General features: G+C 37.7%; 1 protein-coding gene across 1 annotated transcript in view; it reads left to right on the top strand.

Annotated features, from left to right (window-relative positions):
- The window catches only part of KRBOX1 (KRAB box domain containing 1), a 35920-nt gene extending 23072 nt beyond the window's left edge, over positions 1-12848 (top strand). The window contains exon 6 of the mRNA XM_058443537.1: positions 12809-12848. Coding sequence (XP_058299520.1) covers positions 12809-12833 — 25 coding nt within the window. The 3' untranslated portion in view covers positions 12834-12848. The remainder of the gene's footprint in view (positions 1-12808) is intronic.
- Positions 12849-14061: the final 1213 nt, after the last annotated feature.

Below are 14061 nucleotides of genomic sequence, written 5' to 3'. Positions count from 1 at the left end.
GGAGATTTCTTTGTAGGAAGATTTTAATTACAGATGCAGTCTATTTCATAGGACGATTTCAGATTTTAAAAATTTTCTTTCTGTTGTATTTTTCTGAAAAAATTTTCATTTCCTGTTAAACTTGTAAATGTAGTGGCATAAAGTTATTCATATCATCTTATTTTATTTTTAATTATTATAGAGTCTGCACTTATGTCTTTTTCATTCATGAAAAAGAGGTTATTTGTGACCTCTCATTTTTCTTGATCAATCTCATTAGAAGTTTATCCATGTTATTAGTCTTTTCAAAGGACTTTAAATTTAACTTTAATCTTCTTTATTGTATGTTTGTTTTCCCTTTTATTAATTTTTGCTCTCATCTTTATTAACTTCTTCCTTCTGTCCTTTGTTTTTGCTTTTCTTTTTCTACCTCCTTGGGCTAGTGTTTAACTCTTTAGTTTTCAACCTTTTTATTTTTTAATATATGAGTTTAGGCTGTAAACTTCTCTGTATTTACTACTTTGTCTGCATCTCCAAATGTTGCTATCTTCGTTTTCATTCAGTTCCAAAAATTTTATAATTTATATTATGAATATATTCTTTGATCCATTTGTTATTTAAAAGTGTATTTCTTAATTTCAAAATATGTGAGGATTTTCTAGTTATTTTTTGAAACTGATTTCTAGCTTGGCTGAATACTTTTTAAATAATATACTCTTATGATTTCAGTCCTTTGAAATATATTGAGACTGTACAATGGACATTTAATTTTTAGAAATGTTCCATACTTTAAAACAACATGTATATTTTGCAATTTTTGGTTGCAGTGTTCTATAAAGATCCATCAGGCCAACTTTGTTTTATATTCTTCAAACCTCTTATACCTCGACTAATATTTGTCTGGTTGTTCTGTCTGTTATTTTAACCTCTCCTATTGCTTCTGGATATGTCCGTGTTTCCTTGTTTGCTTGGTAAACTTGGAGGCCATATTTTCAAGTCTTCAGAGGGCCTAATGAGTTGGAGCTGGCATGACTGAAATGTCAGTGGATGGGTGGGCTTCATGCCACTGTCTGTGGTCCTGAAATGTTGTGCTCAAGATCCATTTTAAATTTTTTCTCTTAACCTGGGGCAGCAGTGCTTCCTATGGATTATTGCAGGGATTCTGAGACTGGGTAGGGGAAAGGTAACAAGTTGGGGAGAAAGGAGAGAGGGGAGAAACAGACAAGGGATCAGGAAAGCAGAGTTGCCAAAGGATTACCAGGGAGAAAAAAGAGAGGTTGTTATTTTGAAACGTTTTCAAGTATTCCTGGTTGCCAAAAAGGAAATTATTACTTTTGCGGAGAAAGTTTTGAGGGCTTTCCCCTATTGCCTCCCACAGTGCCCTCAAATGCTACCCTTGTGAAGATGGGTATTTTGTATCCCTCAAACACAACAGAAAGCTCAGCTTCTTGCTCTGTGAAGTCCAGAGGTGACCCTGCTCAGACTCCATGCACAGCATCCTGTTCTCTTCGACTAGAATTCCTCTCCCCAACGCCCCATTTATAGTCCATCTGGAGAACTACTCATCCTAAACATTCTTTTGGCTCAGAAGCCCTGGAGGCCTTAGCTCATCACCTCAGGCAAGTTGAATTCCTCTTTCTCCTCCAGGTATCAAGAGAAGCCTGCTAATTTCCTTTCTCATATCTCTGGTTATATTATTCATGTTCATAACTGTCTGTTGCCCACCTAGAGATATTTGCGGGCAGAGGACTGGTGTTCTAGTCATCTTTGTCACCCTAGCCCCATACACAATTATTGGCACATAGGAGGTACTTAATACGTATTGAATCAAGGAGTGAGTGAAATGATTTCTGAAGTCAGTGGATATATCATATATTGGACAGTTGAATCACTTTCATATTAGTTTGCTCAAAAATGTTTATTAATCTCATTCTCCATGCCAAGCATCATGATTGGTGCTAAGATTACATCTTTGAATAAACTGTCCTCATATTGTTCAGGAAAACCCATAAGTAGATAGGCAGCCATATATGGTAGAAGACAGGAACTGTGACAAGAGATTATTTTTATAAACCCCACATTGAGAGTCAGCTGGCAGTAAATAGGAGTTAGGTGGGGTTTGTACAGGTTAAAGTCTGTAAAATGCCATAGCAAGAGCTTGAATTAGAGCCTGATTATGAAGTTAGGAGGCCCAAAACACAGTGGGCACATATCCACAGATCTTGTTGAGGAAGAGATGGAGGGATCAACTGTGTTCACTGCCCTTTATTTATCTTATTTCTCTCTCCACCCCTGTGAAGCCACGACATTATACAGTAGCTAGGAAAGACTCACGGCTGAATCTGGGCATAGAACAACTTCCATATGGAATGTTGGCCACTTGGTGGTGCTATTTGCTTCTTCAAATTCTCGTTATTTAAAATATTTCTTTATTGTACCCTTGATTCTGGGATCAGCCTGGATGTGTCAAACCCTGCCTGCCAGGCTTAGAGCTCAGTGCATTTCTTCCCTTTTATTCCTGCTGATGGGATTGCTGGCCATGACTGGTGAGAGGAATCAAGGAACCCATTACTATGAGTTCTCAGGATTCATCTTCAAATCTCAAATGATGTGGTCAGTTAAACCAAATTAAAAACAAGCTCTTGTTAAAAGCAAGTTAAAAACAAGCTCTTGACTTTGAGAAGAAATGATTGGTATTAGGAAGACTGTTGAGCTGATACTGCCCTTCATTCATTCTCTACCCTGGTGCTTGGATACAGGAGCAAAGTAAGAAAATAATCACAGCTTTATTGAGGGCTCTATGAGCAAGGCTTGGTGAGGATGGAAGAGAAAGGAGCTATCAGTTGATGAGAACCTACTAGGTGTTGAGCTCCTTACATTCATTGCCTATTTAAAACTTTCTAACAACTTCATGTGTAGGCGTTGTCCCGATTTAAAAAAAAAAAATAGATGTGGAAACTGAACCTGGAGAAGGTGTGTAATCTGTCCAAGGTTGCACAGACAAAGGGGCAAAATTCAGCTTTAAACCCAGGACTGTTTCCACAGCTCCAAGTTCCCTTTATTCATGGGATTTGTAAGATGGAGCCCCTGCCACTGTAGCATTTATAACTTACTTTGGAGAATAAGATTCCTGAAAGTACGTTTAATAAAAAAAAAAGATGTCCAGCTATGTGCAGCATCTCACGCCTGTAATCCCAACACTTTGAGAGGCAAAGGCAGGAGGATAGCTTGAGGCTAAGAGTTCGAGACTAACCTGGGCAACATGGCAAGACCCTGTCTCTAAAAAACAAAATTAGCCTGGTGTGGTGGCATGCATTTGTAGTCCAAGCTACTCAGGAGGCTAAGGTGTGAGGATCGCTTGAGCCCAGGAGTTTGAGGCTGCAGTGAGCCATGATGGCACCACTGCACTCCAGTGCAGAGTGCAGGCTACAGAATGAGACCCTGTCACAAAAAAAAAGAAAAGAAAAAAGACGCCAACAACTTAATGAAAGAGATATCTTTGCTGACATGTAAATGGTCACAATATATTGTTAAGTGAGAAAAAGCAAGCTTGAGACTAGCAAGGTAGTCTTTAGCAGAGGCAAATAGTGAGATTTATTGTACCCTCCACCCAGATCAAGGTAGCATAGAAGGGTTCCTCAAGTTTTCTTACAGTCAATCTCCTCCCAAGGGTTAGTTATCATTATGATTTATATTACTGTAGGTTAGTGTTATCTATTTTACATATAAATAAAATCATTTAATATGTACTCTTATGTTTAGATGCTTTCACCACAGTATATCTGTGAGATTTATCCATGTTGTTGTATGTAGCAGAGGCTTTTTTAAATTGCTGAATACTCTTCCATTGACTGAATATACCACAAGTTGATGGATATTTGGTTGGTTTTAGGTTTGGGACTATTGTGAAAGCTAGTATGGACATCCTTTTATATGCCTTTGGGATAACTTATTCAGTACTCCTTTTTGGAGAGAGATATGTATGTATATGTAAATATATACATATACATAACATATGTATATGTATGCTAAACATATGCCTACGCTATAATAAAACAATTCCATCCACATATATATGTATTTGTATATATGTAAATATATAGCCTGTATGAAAAAGCAAGCTTGAGACTAGCATAATTAATTTGGTCGTAATACACACTTTTTTTGGTCATAATATACACATACGTAATATACACATACATATATATGGGAATGGAACTGTTATAGGGTAGGGAATTACATTTTTTACATATTGAAGGTTTATGACAACCCTGCATTGAGCAAGCCCATCAGTGCCATTTTTCCAACATCATGTTCTCACTTTGTATCTCTGAATCACATTTTGGTAATTCTTGCAATATTTTAAAGTCCTTCATTGTTATTACATCTGTTATTGCAATCTGTGATCACTGATCTTAGTTGTTAGTATTGTAATAGTTTTGGAGCACCATGACCCTCACCCATATAAGACGGCAAACTTATTCAATAAATGTTGGGTGTGTTCTGACTGCTCCAGCAAGCAGCCATTTTCTCTGTCACCCTCCCACTCCTCAGACCTTAATAATATTTAAATTAGGCCAACTAATAACTATAAAGTGGCCTCTTAAGTTTTCAGGTGAAAGGAAGAGTCACACATCTCTTACTTTTAATTCAAAACTAGAAATGATTAAGCTTAGTGAAGATGGCATGTGAAAAGTCAAGACAGGCCAAAAGTTGGGCCCCTTGCCCCAAACAGCCAATTTGTGAATGCAAAGGAAAAGTTCTTGAAGGAAATTAGAAATGCTACCCTAGTGAATTCACGAAAATGAAATAACTAAGTTTTAGTGGTCTGGATAGAGGATTAAACGAGACACAACATTCCCTTAAGCCAAAGCCGAATCCAGAGCAAGGTCCTCTCTCCAGTTCTATGAAGGCTGAGAGATGAGGAAGCTGCAGAAGAACAGTTTGAAGCTAGCGGAGGTTGGTTTGTGAGGTTTAAGGAACAAAGCTGTCTTCATAACATAAAAGAGCAAGATGAAGCAGCAAGTGCTGACAGAGAAGCTGCAGCAAGTTATCCAGATCTAGCTAAGATAATTGATGAAGATGTCTACACTAAACAACAGATTTTCAATGCAGATGATACAGCCTTATGTTGGAAGAAGAGGACTTTCATAGCTAGAAAGGAGAAGTCAATGTCTGACTTCAAAGCTTCAAAGTGCAGGCTGACTCTCTTAATGAGCTGATGCAGCAGGTGACTTTAAGTTGAAACCAATGCTCATTTACCATTCAAAAAAAATTCTAGGACCCTTCAGAATTAAGCGAAATCTGCTCTGCCTGTGCTCTATAAATGGAACAACAGCTAGATGACAGTACGTCTGTTTACTGAATATTGTTTTACTGAATATTTTAAGCCTGTTTTGATATCTATTACTCAGAAAAAAATATTTCTTTCAAAATATTATTGCTCATTGACAATGCACCTAGTTACCCAGGAGCTCTGATGGAGATGCACAAGGAGATGAATTCATGTTGTTTTCATGCCTGCTAATAAAACATCCATTCTGCAGCCCATGGACCAAGGAGTAATTTCAACTTTCAAGTCTTATTATTTCAGACATACATTTTGTAGGACCATAGCTGCCCTAGACAGTGATTCCTCTGATGGATTTGGACAAAGTAAATTGAAAACCTCATAGAAAGGATTCACCATTCTAGATGTCATTAAGAACATTCGTGATTCATGGAAGGAGGTCAAAATATCAACATTAAGAAGAGTTTGGAAGAAGTTGATTCCAACCCTTGTGGATGATTTTGCAGGGGCTCAAGCCTTCAATAGAGGAAGTCACTGCAGATGTGGAGGAAATGGAGAAGTAGAAGTAGACCCTGAAGATGTGACTGAATTGCTACAATCTCATGATTGAACTTGAATAGATAAGAAGTAGTTTCTTATGGATGAGCAAAGAAAGTGGTTTCTTGAAACAGAATCTCCTCCAATTTTGAAACAGTTCTACTGTGGGTAAAATGCTATCCAACAGCATTGCATGCTACAGAGAAACCTTTTATGAAAGGAAGAATCAATCAGTGTGGCAAACTTCATAGTTGTCTTATTTTAAGAAATTGCTACAGCCATGCCAACCTCAGCAACCACCACCCTGATCAGTCAGCAGCCATCAACATTGAGGCAAGACCCTCCACCAGCAAAAAGATTATGACTCGTTGGAGTCTCAGATGATCATTAGCATTTTTATCCATAAAGCATTTTACAATTAAGGTTATACATTGTTATTAAGTTGGTGCAAAAGTAATTCCGGTTTTTGTCATTGCTTTTAATGGTGCCAACCTATCATATTTTAGACATAATACTATTGCACATTTAATAAACTACACTATGGTGTAAACATAACTGCATTGTGCTGTTCGCTTTATTGCAGTGGTCTGGAACTGAACCTGCAGTATCTCTGAGGTATGCCGTTGTTGTAATGATTTATACTGTCCCTAGCAATGTTTGAGAGTTTTTAATTGCTCCACATTCTCCTTCTCATTAGTCATTTTAGTATCAACCATTCTGGTAGGGATATAGTGGTAACTCATTTTAGTTGTCGTTTATATTTGCCTAATGACTAATGATGTTGAGTACTGTTTTTTAATGCTTATTGGCCATTTGGATATTCTATATATGACATGCCTGTTCAAATTTTTGGCACCCCTTTTTCCCCCATGGAGCTGATTGTCTTTTAAAAAAAAAAAAGATTTGAACTTTTTAACATATTCTGGATAAAATCCTTCATCAGATATACATACTGTAAATATCCCAGTCTGTGGCTTGCCTCTTTGCTCTCCTAATTAATAGTGTCTTTTGATGCAGAAAAAAACTATTTATTTTAATGAAGTTTAATTTAGCAATCTTTTCTTTCTGTTTCCTTTTTTTTTTTTGGTACAGAGTTTCTCTGTGTCGTCTAGGCTCGAGTGCAGGGACGCCATCTGGGCTCACTACAACCTCTGCCTCCTGGGTTCAAGTGATTTTCGTGCCTCAGCCTTCCATGTAGCTGGGACTACAGGCACCTGCCACCATGCCTGGCTAATTTTTGTATTTGTAGTATAGGCTAGTTGCGAACTCCTGACCTCAGGTGATCCGCCTCGGTTTCCCAAAGTGCTGGAATTACAGGCGTGAGCCACCGTGCTTGGCCAAATTTAGCAATCTTTTCTGATTAGTGCTTTTTGTGTCCTATTTAAGAAACCTTTGCCTACAGCAGGATCATAAAGCTGTTTGCCTGTGTTTTCTTCTATAAGTACTATCGTTTTACTTTTTACACTTAGGTCTATGATTTGCCTCAATTTAATTTTTATTTATGGTGCTAGGGGGTGGACAAAGTTCATATTTTTCCCTTTGGTCTATCGTAATTTTTGAAAGATTATAATTTTCCCATTGACTATATGTATGCTGGCCTATTTCTGGACTCTCTGTTATCTTTTTTGGTCTCTTTATTCTGTTGTCAATAGTACACTCACTTTGTTTGTTTGAGACAGGGTCCCACTCTGTCACACAGGCTGGAGTGCAGTGGTGTGTGATCTTGGCTCACTGCACCCTCTGCCTCCCTGGCTCAAGCAATCCTCCTTCCTCAGCCCCTGGAATAGCTGGTATTACAGATCCATGCCACCATGCTCAGCTAATTTATGTGTGTTTTTTGTTGAGATGGGGTTTTGCCATGTTTTCCAGGTTGGTCTCAAACTCCTGCACTCAAGCGATCTACCTGCCTTGACCTCCCAAATTGGTGGCATTACAGGCGTGGGCCACCACACTTGGCCCACGCTCTCTTAATTACAGAAGTTTTGTAAGTCTTGATATTATAGGTCCTCCAAATTTGCTATTCCTCAAGATTATCTTAGATATTCTAGGTCATTTTCATTTTGATGTAAAACTTTGGAAGCATTTTGTTAATTTTGATGTAAACTTATTAGGATTGAATTTACAGATCAGTTTGACAGACAGTTGATATCTTTTTAATACAGAGTCTTCCTATCCATACATTTGCTATATAACTTCATTTATTTAGACCTTCTTTAATTTGTCAGAAAGCTTTTTTAATTTTCAGTGTAGAGATCTTGAACATATTTCACTATTTCTGAATATTTGATGTTAATATTATTGTAATGGTACTTTTTACATTTTATTTTCAAATTTTTATTACTAGTTTATAGAAATACAATAGATTTTATATATTGACTTTGTATCCAGTGACCTTGATAACTTCATTTATTTTTTCTATTAGCTTATAGGTAATTTTGCATTTTTATGTAGAAAATAACATTTATATGAATAATGATATATTTATTTTTCCTTACTGACTTCTATATCTTTTATTTCTTCTTCTTACTTTTACATTGACTAAGCTCTTCAGTAAAACCTTGAGTAGAAGTGATACTGGATTCTTGTCTTAGCCCCAAACTCAAGAGAAAGAGTTAAATATTTCACTATTAAGTATAATGCTAGCTGTAGGTTCTTTATAGAAACTCTATAGCAGATTAAGGTGGTGCCCTCTTGTTTTTAGTCTGATGAGAATTTTTTCTTTTTTATTGTGAATGGGTTTTAAATTTTATCAAAATCTATTAAAAGGATATTTTTCTCTTTTATTCTATTAATATGGTGAATTACATTGATGATACTTTTATTCTTGGGATAAACTCTGCTTGTTAATGATTATATTACAATATATGTCATATCTACATATATGTGTGTGTATACATATTGCTGGATTTGTTTGTTCATATTTTGTTTTAAGACTTTTGTGTCTATGTTCCTGAGAGATAAGGACTTATAATTTTTCCTCCTTGTAATGTTATTGTTAGATTTTGGTATCAGGGCCTCATCAAATGAATTGGGAAGTGTTCCTACTTTTCTTTAGTCCTCTGATAAGGTTTGTATTTTTTTTTCTTAAATATTTGGAAGAATTAACCAGAGAAGCCACTTGGGACTAGAGTTTTCTTTGTGAGAAGGCTTTTAATTATGAATTCAATATTTTTAATTATATTCGAATTTTCTATTATTCTTTTGCTACTTTTGGTAAGTTGTGTTTTTCAAAGAATTTGTTCATTTCACCTAAATATCAAATTTATTGGTATGAAGTTGTTTGTAATATCTTTTTATGTTTTAAATGTCTGTTGTAATCACTCTGCCGGGTGGGATGGCACTATCTACCCACCCATGCATCCAAAAGTGGATTGAGTATCAAAACTGATGGTGATACACACGTACAAAGAGGATATGAGGGAATTTTTACTTAAATATTCTTTCTGGGGAGAGCAGGGCAGACACTCAAGCCAGTCTGAAAGTAGGTTAAGAGAACAAGGTGGGGAGAGTGGCTTGAAGTTTAATTGTGGTTATGGGGTGAGGGTTCCCAGTATGTCTGTAGGGGCTTACATGGTTTCAACTTGCTGCTAGCACCAAGGGAGGAAGCCCACAGGCGTTCTAATAGGCTTGTCCAGGTGTGGGCAAGAGGGTAAGAGGGAGGGATAGGTGGGAATCAAAAGTGTTGGCTGTCAAACGTCAATAGTGGAGTCAGACTATTACAGTGTCTGTAAGATCTGTAGTGGTGAGGAGATAATAAATCTTTATATTGACGGAAATAATACTTACCTAGTTGCCTGCACTTGGAACACAAGATAAATAGGTATGAAAATGAGATACTAATAACTCTTTGGGCGTGGCCAGCGAATTAGTCTTTAAATGTGGTATATCTTTTCTGGTTATGCCGTGACTGTTTTGCAAGTGAGAACTAGTGTTAGAATTCCAGAAAAAAATACAATTATTTATACTCTTCAGTTATAAATAAATAAGCTTTAATAGTATGTTTTATCTAAATTCTTATTGCTTGAAAAAGTGGAGAGAGAGTAATTTTGTATTTTCTTTGATAAGAAGCTTATAAATGGTAAATGGCTTGCCCACAGTACAGCCTTCTGAAACAGTAATTTTAGACCTAAGATTTTGAAACTCAATGTCAGAAATGTATTTAAAACATTTAAATAATAATGTAATTATTTTAACATTAATTACACCTGTGTATAGTGGATGGGGTGAAAAAATTTCATGCTAGCTGTGAGATAATGGTCATATGCCTTGGGATCTGAATTTTCTCTGGTTTGTCATCAGGAAAAAAGTTTAAGAGCAACTGTGTAAGGGATGCAATTTTTTTTTTTTTTTTTTGACAGAGTCTTTTCCGCTGTCTCTCAGGCTGGAGTGCAATGGTGCAATCTCGGCTCATGACAACTTCTGCTCTGCCTCCCAGGTTCAAGCGATTCTCCTGCCTCAGCCTCCCGAGTAGCTGGGATTACAGGCACCTGCCACTGTGCCCAGCTAATTTTTGTATTTTTCAGTAGAGACAGGGTTTCGCCATGTTGGCCAGGCTGATTTCGAACTCCTGACCTCAGGTGATCCACCCACCTCGGCCTCCCAAAGTGCTGGGATTACAGGCACAAGCCACCACACCTGGCCAGGGATGCAACTGTTTTTTTTTTTTTTTGACAGAGTTTCACTCTGTTGCCCAAGCTGGAGTGCAGTGGCGCGATCTCACTCACTGCAACCTCCACTTTCCAGGTTCAAGCGATTCTCCTGCCTCGGCCTCCCGAGTAGCTGGGATTACAGGCTCCCGCCACCACGCTCTGCTAATTTTTGTATTTTTAGTAGAGACAGGGTTTCACCATATTGGCCAGGCTGGTCTCGAACTCCTGACGTTGTGATCTGCACTCCTTGGCAACTCTTAATCAAACAAGGTCCCAATCTTCCAGGAACAAAATAAGTGCCCAGGAGGCAGTAAAGAATAGTGGGATTAGCAGGCCCTAATTCATCCCCCTATAATTTGCTGTCTTTTCCTTAGAGTTCTCCAGTTTGCTCCTCCTTGCCAGTGTGTCTGATCTTTGGTTGACTCAGATATAATTCCTCTCTAGCCAAGGGAAGGACAAAAATCATTTTCCTCTTTCTCCAAGTCCATAAGTGATGGAGTCTATATTTTTAGCCTCAGTTTATCCATCTATAAAAGGGAGAATATAATAAAACAGAAAATGTAATAGCTACTTCATGGGGCTGTTATAAATACTTAAAAAAATTAAATGTACATGAAAATACCTTGCACTATACTTGGTACATTGTGGATGCTCAGTAAATGTATCAGCTGCTAGTTGAATCCATCTGTTCTGAAAGTGGATATGACTGATATATCCAGTGGGCTTCCTTTAATCTAGGGTGACCAACTGTCCTGGTTTGCTCAGTACTGTTCCAGTTTAGCATTGAAAGTTCCACGTCCCAGGAACCCCTGCTTGGGACATGAAAAGTTCCAGTTTTTGGTGCTGGTTGGAGAAGACTAGGGGAAAAGTACATAAACCACATTGCTGCCCAAAAAATAGGGGCTGAAAGCAATACTAGTTTTAGTGTCAAATGGATAAGGTATAGATTATCTGCCTTTTGTAGTTGCTCTTGCTTATTTTTCCCTTGACCACTGATGTTGACGACCATGATTTGTGGTTCACAATAATAGAATATTCATTATAGCTTCACTCCAAGGGATGTGATTTAAGAGTCCATCTTAAGTGTGTTGTAATTGTGAGTGTTAACAGTCTGTTTTTTTATTTTGACTGTGGATCAGCTGTTGAACTTTGTATTGAGATAGTGCTGGATTAATTTTTAACATTGTGAATATTATGACCATGTTTTCTAAGAGTTCAGATATTGAAAATAAGAACTATTATTATACTATTGCCAGCATGACCCAGATATCACTGCAAAAAAAAAGACTAAATAACTTATTTTAATGATAGATGGAAGGACACATCCAACCAGATAAGGGAGGTGAATAACGGAAACAAAGCATACTGCACCCTATTATGAAAAGAATTTGGGATTGGGCATGGTGGAGAAGGAGATACGAAAATGCAGATGAGACTGAATCTCACAAGTCTAGGATAAGAAATTCAAATACTTCTAAATCAATCAAAAGTATTTTATCCCTTCTCTTGCCCAAGAGACATCAATGCTCAGTGGAACATAGAGGCCACTGAATTAGCTTGGGCTTACCACATGAATGAACAAACATGCATTATTTTATTGTTCCTTTGATTGCTCCATGAAACTTAGTAAGGTTTTATTTCCTGATTATAGAAGTTGCAACTAAAAAGCCCTGTGGGCAAAAGAGGGGGAAACTCCTGTGTTAGCCCCCTACTGTGTAGAGCTGATTCTGTCAAATCTTACCAATGATTATACTTTCTACCATACATTAAGTGATGTGTCAAATCATAGCAACAAAAAATGTCCCTAGCTGTTAGGTACTTTGATTTGAAAAAGGAGGTTTCAAATCATTTTCTTGATTTCTATTAAGATCTTAAAACTACAGAAAACACAAAAGATAATTGGTATTGTGTTCAAATACAAACTAGACTTTACTCAGCAATCTGCCTATTCAGCAGACAGTGCAAATAAAAATTTTGGCAAATTCCATTCAGTCTATAAATTTCTTACCAAAAAAAGAAAAGAAATGAAAACACCTTACCTACTAAATAACCTGCATATCTTATATACAATACTGCTAAAAAGGCATATAATTTGCTTACCTGACATTGAGCCTTTTATAATGAAAATTTTTGGCCTCTTAAAAATTCCTCAAAGCCTGCAGAAGCACTTTTTTTTTTTTTTTTTTGAGGCAGAATCTCGCTCTTTTGCCCAGGCCGGAGTGCAGTGGCACTATCTCGGCTCACTGCAAGCTCCGCCTCCCAGGTTCACGCCATTTTCCTGCCTCAGCCTCCCGAGTAGCTGGGACTACAGGCGCCCGCCACTGCGCCTGGCTAATTTTTTGTATTTTTTTAGTAGAGACGGAGTTTCACCATGTTAGCCTGGATGGTCTCGATCTCCTGACCTCGTGATCCACCCGCCTCGGCCTCCCAAAGTGCTGGGATTACAGGCGTGAGCCACCGCGCCCGGCCTGCAGAAGCACTTAATAAGATTTTTGACTTTATAAAAGTGGAAAACACCTCTTTAGACGTGGCTGTCATTGTTGTCAGTCATAGAAAAGATATTAAAATGTTGGCCTGCCATAAAATAATATTTTCCAAGTGTGGGACAAAAGGCTGTCTGTTTTAGTAGGCTTGGGCTGCCTTAACAAAATACCATAGACTGGATGACTTCAAAAGAGAAGACTGGAAAGCAAAAGAGAAGCAGATAAGCTATAAGCCTGCCTTTCTTCATGGTCCAGGACGTGTAGCCCTCTTGCGCCCAAGGATCACCAGACACCTGCAAGTTAGCTCACAGCAACCTTGGTGTTATCAGTACTGCACAAAGCCCTCTTCAGCATAAACACTATTCTATAAAATCTCCAGCAAGTCCTTTTTCTTTGCAGCCAGCTCTTCTCCTGTTGATTTGCTCATTGCTTTCTTTGAATGTATTTTCATACTTTGTCTAACAAATCTGCCTTTATTTACAACTGTCTTGGTGAATTCTTTTCCCTCTCCATGCCACGGGCCCAGCTAGTCATTGCCCACCCATGACACAGAGAAATTTATTTTCTTGTGGTTCTGGAGACTGGAAGTCCAAAATCAAGGTGACAGCAGGGTTAGTGTCTTGGTGAGGGCTCCCCGGGGTTGCAGTCCATAACAATGTTCTTCTTCAATTTGGAAATATATTGAGGTTGAGAATGGAGAAAAGATTATAGTAAACACATTTCTATGCTGTTTCTTCAAAACTGTTTGATGCTCTTTGAAGAGGCCAACAAGGAGCCTGACAAAGGATGAACTGACTACACCTGAGACGTTCGGTGGTTATGCATAGGTTGTTTCAAAAACTTATGCAGCAAAAAATGACTTCAGTTTTAGAAGATGATTTCAGAATTTCAAAAACTGTCACCAGGAAAGGGCAGCCAAGATAAACAGGATTTTTTTTTTCAATTTCTGCATTAAAGACTGTAACTTATTTAGAATACAACTTTAATTTCAAAAGATCAAATTACCTTTGTGCTTGTTCTTCACATGACGCATCATCAGAATGCAAAGCGAAGCAATACTGCACAAGCACACACAATGCTTCTGTTTGCTCACATCTTATTGGTCAGAGTTAGTCCATGGCCA

This window comes from Hylobates moloch, unplaced genomic scaffold (assembly GCF_009828535.3).
Source record: "Hylobates moloch isolate HMO894 unplaced genomic scaffold, HMol_V3 SCAFFOLD_8, whole genome shotgun sequence".
NCBI classification, from domain to species: Eukaryota; Metazoa; Chordata; class Mammalia; order Primates; family Hylobatidae; genus Hylobates; species Hylobates moloch.
This window is presented reverse-complemented; position numbering and strand designations above follow the sequence as displayed.